This window comes from Portunus trituberculatus, chromosome 10 (assembly GCF_017591435.1).
Source record: "Portunus trituberculatus isolate SZX2019 chromosome 10, ASM1759143v1, whole genome shotgun sequence".
Taxonomy (NCBI): domain Eukaryota; kingdom Metazoa; phylum Arthropoda; class Malacostraca; order Decapoda; family Portunidae; genus Portunus; species Portunus trituberculatus.
Genome location: NC_059264.1, coordinates 13,955,970 through 13,966,888, shown reverse-complemented (window position 1 = coordinate 13,966,888; position 10,919 = coordinate 13,955,970). Strand labels below are relative to the sequence as shown.

At 40.0% G+C, this 10,919-nt stretch overlaps 1 protein-coding gene across 1 annotated transcript; it reads right to left on the bottom strand.

The window, feature by feature from the left end:
- Positions 1 to 8,031: 8,031 nt before the first annotated feature.
- Positions 8,032 to 8,541, bottom strand: LOC123502057. The gene has a single exon (XM_045251210.1). It carries the CDS (start codon positions 8,539 to 8,541, stop codon positions 8,032 to 8,034), a length of 510 nt encoding a protein of 169 aa, XP_045107145.1.
- Between the last annotated feature and the right edge of the window lie 2,378 nt (positions 8,542 to 10,919).

Sequence of the window (10,919 nt, the reverse complement as noted above, 5' to 3'; positions counted from 1 at the left end):
ATATATATATATATATGTATATATATATATATATATATATATATATATATATATATATATATATATATATATATATATATATATATATAATATATATATATATATATATATATATATATATATATATATATATATATATATATATATATATATATATATATATATATATATATATATATATATATATATATATATATATATATATACATATAAACACGATATTGATGTTGGGGACGAAAAGCCTGTCAAATGGCCCCCATACCGAGTGAGCCCAGGAGTACAATATCAATATCAAGCAAAGCTGTGTGACTGGAACCCCCCCAAACATGCGAAGAGTACTCCATTCAGGGATGGATATAGAGAGTAAGCAGTTGGAGGGGCGAGAAAAACTGGCGGAGACGCCTCAGAACAGCTAAGTTTATAGAAGCTGTTTTAGCAAGAGATGAGATGTGAATTTTCCAGTTAAGATTATGAGCAAAGGACAGATCGAGGATATTCATTGTGGAAGAGGAAGACAGTTGAGTGTCATTGAAGAAGAGGGGATAGTTATCTGGAAGGTTGTGTCGAGTTGATAGATGGAGGAATTGAGTTTTTGAGGCATTGAAAACTACTAGATTTTCTCTGCCCCAATCGGAAATTTTAGAAAGATCGGAAGTCAGGCGTTCCGTGGCGTCCCCGCGTTATCTATTAATTTCCTGAAGGGTTGGACGTCTCTGAAAGAACGTGCAAAGATGTAGGGTGGAGAGGGCAAGAAGTTTGGTTAGGAAAGTCATTAATGAATAATAGAAAGAGAGTGGGTGACAAGACAGAACCCTGAGGAACACTACTATTAATAGGTTTAGGAGAAGAACAGTAGCCGTCTATCCACAGCAGCAATAGAGCGGTCGGAAAGGAAACATGAGATAAAGTTACAGAGAGAAGGATTGAAGCCGTAAGAGGGCAGTTTTGAAATCAAAGCTTTATGCCAGACTCTATCAAAAGCTTTTAATATGTCTAACGCAACAGCAAAAGTTTCACCGAAATCTCTAAAAGAGGATGACCAAGACTCAGTAAGGAAAGCCAGAAGATCACCAGTAGAGCGACCTTGACGGAAGCCATACTGGCGATCAGACAGAAGATTGTGAAGTGACAGATGTTTGAGAATCTTCCTATTCAGGATAGATTCAAAACTTAAGACAAGCAAGAGATTAAAGCTATAGGACGGTAGTTTGAGGGGTTAGAACGGTCACCCTTTTTAGGAACAGGCTGAATGTAGGCGAACTTCCAGCAGGAAGTCGATAGACAAAGTTGGAAGAGTTTGGCCAGGCAAGGTGCAAGCACAGAAGCACAGTTTTTGAGAACAATAGGAGGGACCCCATAAGGTCCATAAGCCTTCCGAGGGTTTAGGCCATCAAGGGCATGGAAAACATCATTACGAAGAATTTTGATTGTAGACATGAAATAGTCAGAGGGAGGAGGAGAGGAAGGATATATATATATATATATATATATATATATATATATATATATATATATATATATATATATATATATATATATATATATATATATATATATATATATATATATATATATATATATATATATATATATATATATATATATATATATATATATATATATATATATATATATATATATATATATATATATATATATATATATATATATATATATATATATATATATATATATATATATATATATATATATATATATATATATATATATATATATATATATATATATATATATATATATATATATATATATATATATATATATATATATATATATATATATATATATATATATATATATATATATATATATATATATATATATATATATATATATATATATATATATATATATATATATATATATATATATATATATATATATATATATATATATATATATATATATATATATATATATATATATATATATATATATATATATATATATATATATATATATATATATATATATATATATATATATATATATATATATATATATATATATATATATATATATATATATATATATATATCTTTGTGTCTAGCTGTAGAGTCTCGTTAGTACTGTTTTTTTTTTCTTTCTTTCTTTTTCTTTCTTTCTCTTTTAACATCTTGATTTACTTGGTTATGGTAAAGAGAAATTCCTTAAAAATGGAAGGGCTACATTCATTTGACAAGGAGTTAAAATGGAAATTGGGTGAATAAAGGGTAATTCTTATTTTTTAATAAGCTAGGTTTCATTCAAACTATTTGCTTTATCAATAGTAAGGGTTATTGAAATTAAATTTCGTTGCACTCAGTACATCTAATAGACATTATATGTATTATTTGTTTTATAATCCCTTTTTTTGTTTCCCTAAGCAGGATTATGATAAATAACAAAACATATTATATAATCTATAAGTCACAGTGTTTGGCTTCTCACTTCCAGAACTTGCTCCTTATGAGTTGCCAAAAACAGCATGTGTGAGGATATATTTAGTATGTAAAAGACAATAAATACAAGATGAGCAAGATTGTTACTTATTCCTGAAATCTCCTTAGTAGGATTTGGAAAAAAAAAATATTCCAATACAAAAGATTAAGAATGATCAAACCAAATTGCTCATAATGGAAGCAGCCTCACTTGTATAACAAGGAATGAATGCCACTAAGAGTAATATCAATACCAACGATTGCCATGCAATCAGATCGGTATTCTTTGTCAAATAGAGCTGCTCGGCAACTAATACTGCCTACAAAAAGGGAGCCGTAAGAGGGTTGGAAAGTCTGTTACATCATCTGCAGCTTGCATCTAAATGAGTTTCCTTTGTGGCATCTCTGCAGGAAATATATTGGTGAAACAAAAAGTGGCACCCAATAGAAATGACCACTTGGTAAACCTCTTCACATCTGTGAAGCTTTACTAGTATCATCAACTGACTTTCAATATACTGCTAAAGGAGCTTCTCTTCTACGCATAGATGTGAAAGTTCAATAGGGAGACCAAGCTTACCTGCACAAGATTATCATTATTATTCATTATTTATATAACAAAACAGGGGCAATATTTCATGCAAGATGGCTCACCACTGCCTGCAAATTATGTCAACTTTATGTGGCAACAGGAAAACCTGATAATGACTTGTATGTCCTCACAGAGTTTTTCGTGTGCCAAAATGGGTCAATCTGGTTCCACATCAGTTTATCTCCGGGAGAGATATGGAGGAAATCAATCTTCTGCAAATAATCCAAAGGAATTCCTACTGGGCCCATCCTGAGAACTTCCTTTTGCCAATGTTTGTAGACGTTGAAGAATAAAAGAATAAAAATTAGTTATTAACAGAATCAAGAGCATCCGAGAAGTTACAGTGTATGAAGAAAAGATACGTCATCTCAGGCCACCCAAAATAGACATGACTGTTAAGAACCTAACAGCTGCTCCCTGCTCAAGACTATTGCAGTTTTGAGCCATCTCTTACAATACATCTTCTAATGCGCGCCTGCAAAAACTATTATCGATGAACCACTTTCTTTTAACATTCCATGCCACTTTCAAGGTGTGAAGTGGTGTGCTCGAATGGTGACGGAGTTTTATTTGTGAAGGATATAAAAAAAGCAAGAGATGGCTACATTTGGGATGGTATTGAAATCCCCTGACTTATTTATTTATTTATTTTTTTTAAACGCACATCGTGTTCCCTGCAAGATCCTGTCCGTTTTCTGCTGCGCATGCGATCCCTGCCGGACGCTCTGACTCGCACCTTCCCTCTGGGCTTGCTCACTTGAATTCAAGAATTGTCTAACTCATGAGAGTTTTTTTTTTCGATTCTATATCGACGTTAGAGTATAAAAGGCAAGTATCAAAACCATATGGTAACCACACTATCATTCATAGCATGGGAATATGTATACCATACGATTTTTTTTTCTTGCAGTAAGAGCCAAATAAAAAGAAAAGACTAAAAATAACAGACAAGGCCACTATTACTGACAAAACGAATAATGTATGGGATTATCAGTCTTGATCCACTATAGCTCAGTTAACTCATGCCAATATTTAATATTCCAGCAAAACAACACGGGGTTCCATTACGACACATTTTTTATCTTGCCAGCTGCAGCTGTAAAATAAATTTCATAATTTCACACACTATAAAATTAAATAAAAAAAAATAACACTAACATATATACTTCGTTCTTATGTTTTAAGATTGACAACTTTACTCGTAAAGTAAGAACATTTTAAGTAAAAACGTACAGATTGTTATAGAACTGAATTTTTGTTTCAAAATTTCCCAGCAAGTCTAGCACCATGGTCGTTTTCATTGTTCCCGAGAGCATAACACGAGCTAGAAGTAGTAATTTTATGTAGCAAAAGTAGGCAGCATACTAAAAGAAATATCCCCAGGATACCTTCGCCTTTAAACTGTTAAACATTTATTCACTGAGTTTTAGTGTTTATCCCCCCCAGATGGGAACCGCCTTGTCGTGGTGGGAGCCTTGTTTGCCCCTATGACCTGGCAAGCTAGGCTGTAGAGGGTTTTGGCCCCTGCACTGCCCTTCCCAGGGGAAGAGGACTACCCATGCTAGTAAAGTCGCCAGTGAAGGGCCAAACCAAATGGTTCCTCTGTAGGCTGCTAGTGGACCAGTGGAGCCACCCGCTGGAGAGATCGCCCCATATAGGGATCATCCTGTGTTGGATGGTTGGGTGTCCAGGCTGGGATGCTTTGAGAGGAGGGTCTCAGCTCTGTTGTGGGCAAACATTTGCATCATGTGGGGCCTTTTTTTTAAACGACTGGTACGCATGGGGACGAGGTACCCGTTCCATGGCAGCGCTCGCTCCCAGTATGTGGTTTTCCTTGCCCCTGGAGCTATTCTTTTGTGTTACTTGATGTTCATGGGGAAACAAAAAAGCATAGGTTCTCGTGATGTGGCTGACTTGGCCCGCAAGACGCCATCTTCAGGTCCGAGTAGGGAGGGGGAATTCCCTTCCACAAGTGTCTCCCACAGCGGTCTCCTATACTGGGAGTTCTGAGGGACGCCTCTCTGCCGAGTTGGACTCCCTTTTGATGGTAAATGTTAATCCATCTTTTTCTTATCACGCCTTGCACTCCCTTCTTAAGGTGTATGGCACGGTCCTTCGCATTCGACTTGTTTATGATAAGGACTTTCCGTCTAATCGCTGTTATGTGACATATATGTCAGGTGATGAAGCCCGTTTGGCTTTAGTAGTTAACTCTGCCCCTTGCTAGTTCTGGCTTTATGACGGAACTTGTTCACTCTCGCAATATTTCAGACAGTGACATGGACTATATCCCAAATGTTTTTGACAACCATTTAGAGTTTTCAATTCCTGAAGTCCGCCAGATGCCGCCTCTACGTTGGTTTCTGGTGTACTACAGAAATGGGCGTTGTAATTTCATCTATGCCTCCCGGTACCTTGCCAAAGAAATTGGCACGATTCCTGAGGGAAATCTGAAGAAGTACGGTAAGGGGGTGCTCGTGCGGGCTAAGGATGTCACGCAAGATGTTGGAACATTTCCCATGCCCTATTGATGGCATGTTTGAAATAGTGAAGGCTCATCCCACTTTTAATTATAGTAAAGGCTGTGTTTATAGTCAGTGCCTTTGAGTTCCCTGAGGAGGAAATACTAGCAATGTGTCCTAGCTCTGTACATAAGGTGACTAAGATGAGGAATTCCTCCAACATGGTCCTTCTCACCTTCTTTGGTTCCAGCCTTCCTGACCGTGTTCATATCGGTCCCATCAATCTTAGGGTAAGGCGTTATGTTTCCCACCCTCTTCAGTGTTACTCGTGCTACGGGTACGGTCATGGTAAAAGTTTCTGCAAGGACGCTTCCCGATGTGGTAATTGGTCAACATTAGACTCACATTCTGAGAAGCACTGTGATGCTGCTGCTTATTGTTCCCATTGCCGTGATGCTCACCAGGTATGTTCCAGGTGATGCCCAAGCTATCACCTGTAGCAGGATACTTTACAGCTTGCTAATAGTCAGTTCATTAACCTTGGTAGTGCCCGCCGTGAACTCCTTTACCACCAGAAGGACGGTACTGGTGCAACATCCTATGCTGCGGGTCCGAAGACATCTGCTACCTCTCGCTCTCTTGGGACTGGTGGCCCTGCTGTTCGTTCGGCTAATGGGTTTGTCATTTTGTTTGATGACTCAGTTGAGTCATCTCAAAAATGTAACGGGAATCCTCTGGCCTTGACCAAGATGACCCGTGCAGTGGATGTACAGTTGCCTCAAAAAGTTCTATTACCCCCTGTTTTAACTCCTGTCATGATGTGGCACCATTGCAGTAATTGCGAAACTATCTATGAATGAACAGTTGTTTCGAGAGAGAGAGAGAGAGAGAGAGAGAGAGAGAGAGAGAGAGAGAGAGAGAGAGAGAGAGAGAGACTGATTGAGTGTTGGGTGGGTATGTAGTTTGATCATAGAAACAACGTCATGTCTGCTGTGTCTACGGAGTTATTGCCAGGGTAATTATCCCCCACGTCGTAATGGTTCTTTATATCATGAAATATGGGCTTGGTTAGAATAAGATCAGAAACATTTATTTCTAGCATGACGCCGTCCCAAACCAACAGTTGTTAATTCAGGTTGTTTATGGTTACACACACCTGGTCATCCGAGTTCGTGAGATTTCATCATACTGATGGCCTTTATGTTATTAGTTTTGGATAAATATACGCATCTAAACATGTCGAGATACTTTTCAAACGGTTAAATGCACCTTGTCAAATCTACCTGTGATATTTTTTTAAAATTCTTAGTTTAAGAATTATGGTATATTGTCATTATTTATGATTATATGTATTTATGCTTGAACAACCATGTCTTGCATTAATGATTTAAAAAAAAAATTCCAGGTCTAGAAAACATGCATGAATAATTTACATACTCAACATATTTATTCATGAAACCTAACAGCCCCTGGTTCAACCACTGGCAGGTGTAAAAGATATTTGCACTGTAGTGAACACACGTTTTTCAAATAATAAATTATGGACTGATTAAAACCTCGTTGCATCTTGTGTAGTGGATATGCTAATTATTTTCCAACTACATTCATATTACTGCGAATGTTTTATATAATTGTTTCGTAAATATTGCACATATGTATTGTCTAAGGTTCAATAGGATTACAGGGGATGAAAATGGTTATGTTCCTGGGTCATGACAAATTTATTAATGAATACATTAAGCAAATTAATTTATGATGCTAGAGATGTTGGCTTTAATACTTATCCCTAATACTTTGTCCAACCACCATTATTTGCAATAACATCTTCCAATCTACTTTGTATGGACGCTACATGATTATATATACTTCGTTGGTTGCGCCGGAACATTTCCCACTCCACCATGGTCTGCTGGAGAAGGCGCTCTCGAGTGCGCTCCTGGCCCTCCTCCCACGTGTTGAATATGTTGCCCCACACGTTCTCTATGGGATTTAGATCACACGATTTGCTTGGCCAGTACAAGAGTTCGATGTCAGCCTGCTCCTGAAACCATTTGCGGACGATTCTTGCAGTGTGGACGGGACAGTTAAAATACGAGTTTTAAATAATTTCTCATAATGGTGACGTATAAAATACAGGTCAAAATGTTCGATTTCTGTGCAGACAATGAAAAACAAATTATCAGATTAAAGCATAATGACATTAACCAAATAACAATGAAACGGGAGAAGAAAATATGTTTACCTGCATGAATATTATCCGCTCAGGATAGGGCAGGGCAATGGTGCGTACTGATGGAACCATCACTTCCTCCATGATCTCGATATATTGTTCTGCTGTGAACCGTCCTCGTATCTCCGTCAGCTCCCCTACTCCGTGCAGATGGACCCATCCCCATACATTACAGGTGATGCGGCCGCTTCTACCCTCTTCGTAGATGTTCTAGCGGTCATATCGGATGTTGTCTCGGCGCCAGCAATGGAGACGGCCTTGGGTGTTTGAAGCGAAGGTCTTCTCATCGCTAAAGATTACTCGTCCTCAGTAATCGAGCCCATCATCGATGTGCTGTTGAGCAAACTCTAGTCTTGCTGCTCGATGTTGATCTGTAAGCTTGCCCTTCACTGCTGGCGTCCTGTGATGAATACCGGCCTCGTGGAGTCTATTCCGAACTGTTCCTGGCGACAGTTGCAGCTGTTGCTCATTGCGTATAGCAACTGCAGTTTTTAATGGAGACTTTTTTGCTGATTCAAGGATCGCTCTGTTGTCAGCAGGGCTGGTCTTCCTGGGTCTTCCACATCTTGCTTCATCTATTACATTTCCCGTCTCTTCCCATCTCTGGCACCAACGCCTCACAGTTGACTTGGTGATGGCCAGCTCAGTCGAAATGGCAGCAGTTGACATGCCTGCTCTTCTCATGCCGATTATCTGGCCACGTTGAAAGATTTTCTCCTCCTGTCGATTCATGGTGGCTCTTGTGGTGTCCAGACTATAATTGACCAAGTTGTAGGTTACAGGCCCTGGCAATAACTCGGTAGACACAGCAGACATGACGTTGTTTCTATGATCAAACTACATAACCACCCCACACTCAGTCAGTCTTTCTCCCTTCTTCCCATCCCTCTCCCTACCTCTCTCCCCTCCCTACCTCTCTTCATCCCTACCTCTCTTCATCTCTCTCTCTTGAGGAACAGCTGTTCATTCATAGTTTCGCGATGGTGCCACATCATGACAGGAGTTAACACAGGGGGTACTAGAACTTTATGAGGCAACTGTACATTCCCCTACTGTATCACCTAAGCCTTTGAAGGACCTGACGAAGTGGAACCACGGCTCTGCGGAGTCGATAGATTTGGCTCAGTCAAAGCATTGTAAGATTTCTCCTGGTACACATGATCACGAATCCTTCAGGGACCGCTCTGCAATGGCAGCTCCGATGGTTTTTGTTGATCCTGCTGTGACACCCTCTGTCTCACATCGGGCTTTTTTGTGATGAGGGTGCTCTATAGATGGAGTCATCCGATGATGTCACAGCCGTCCCTCGTAGACCTGCGGTTGCGAAAAGTGTAGTGCGGCCTGAACCTCGTCCTCCGATGTCCAGTAGGAATGGTGATAATTCACATGACTCACCGGTCTCAACTCACGGTGTCTTCTCGTTGGTTAATTATTCCTTGTCAAGTGAGTCACGGGCAGACCCTTTATAAGGTTCGCCCGTGCACTGCACCTAAATAATCGTCTTCAAGCTTCTTCAGTGGAACTATAGAGGCCTTCGCGCCTCTTGGGGGGAAACTCTGAGCTTTACTATCGTAGTTCTCTCCAGCCTGTGTCGCTGTACAGGAGACAATGCTCGTTCATAGTGCTTATTCTAGTCCCCCTGGCTATCGTGCCTTTTTAGCACTCCTTTCCCCGAACAGGACCACCCCGGTGGCACAGCAATCTTAGTCCGTCTGTATATACCTGTTGTTTCCTTGCAACTTAGCTCTCCCTTTCATGTGGTTGCTGTCAAAGTCATTCTGGGACGATCCTACACTATTTGTAGTCTCCTCCCTCCTTGGGTTCCTGTCTCCAGGGGTGATCTTGATGGCCTAGTGCCTAAGCTGACTCCGCCTTTCCTCTTGTTGGGGGATTTTAACAGCCGTCACCCTCTATGGGATGAAGGTGTTAGTAATCCGCGTGTGGTTTTAATTGCTTTTTCTATTGAGGATGAAGGGTTGGAGGTTTTAAACTCTGTGGATGTTACACATTTCCACAGCCCAACTTGGACTTTTACAGCTGTCGATCTTTCTCTCTGTACATCTAATTCTTCCCTTGATTTTAATTGGGAGGTCCTACCTGATTTGTACGGTAGTGACCACTTTCCAATTTTAATGGAATCTGTGGACTCTGAGCCACCATCTCGCCCCTTACACTGTCTTTTAGACGAGGCAGATTGACTGCGATTCACAGACCTTAACTCTTTTATCCGTCCGTTGGCTGACTTTCATACTTGTTCTTAGGCTGATGATTATTTTACTGATTTTTTTTACGCTCAGCAGCACTTCAGACAGTTCCCAGGACGTTCGGTCGCTTTATTAAGCGTCCCGTTCCTTGGTGGGATTCAGCATACACCAACGCTGTGAGAGAGAAACGGGTGGCTTTCTCTTGTCTCCGGCGACATCGTGGAGACCCGCAGTGTTTGGACGCTTTTCGACGGAGCCGTGCTCGGGCTCGCTGCATTTTTAGGGAGGCCAAAGAGCCTCATGGAAAGCCTCTTCCATTAACGTTCGCATCTCTCTTACGGATGTATTCAACAAAGTCCGCCGAATTGCTGTGATGTATTCTGCACCTTCCCCGCCAGTCTTGTCTGTTGGGCGAACGGCGGCAAATCCTAAGACTATCGCCGATATCTTTGCAGAACACTTTGCCAGTGTTTTCCGGAAGGATCCAGCAGCGCCAGGTGCACGTTACCGCCAGAGTATGGAATCTCTTGGGATCAACTTTTCTTCGACTGGAAGGGAGTCTTATAATGTCCCTTTCTCTGTCTCCGAGTTGCGGACCGCTTTGTCCTGGTGTCATGACTTTTCTCCGGATCCAGATGGTATTCCTTATGCCTTCTTGCTCCCCATGTCTGACAGTGCTTTTACCTTTTTATTAAATCTATAAGATTTGGCATACTGGTGATTTTCCGTCTTGAGCTGCGGCAGTGGTTTTCCCATTCCCGAAGCATGGGAAAGATCGTCTCTAGGCTACGAACTACCGTCCTATATCTTTGACATCTTGTATTTGTAAAGTGTTGGAAAAGATGGTTAATGTAAGACTCATGTGGTACTTGGAGAAAAAGAACCACTTGTCATTTGTACAGTATGGTTTCCGAAAGATGAGGTCTACTACTGGTACTCTTTTTTTTTTCCTGGAGTAGCTGTACATTTTGACGTAACTGTGGTGTCTAT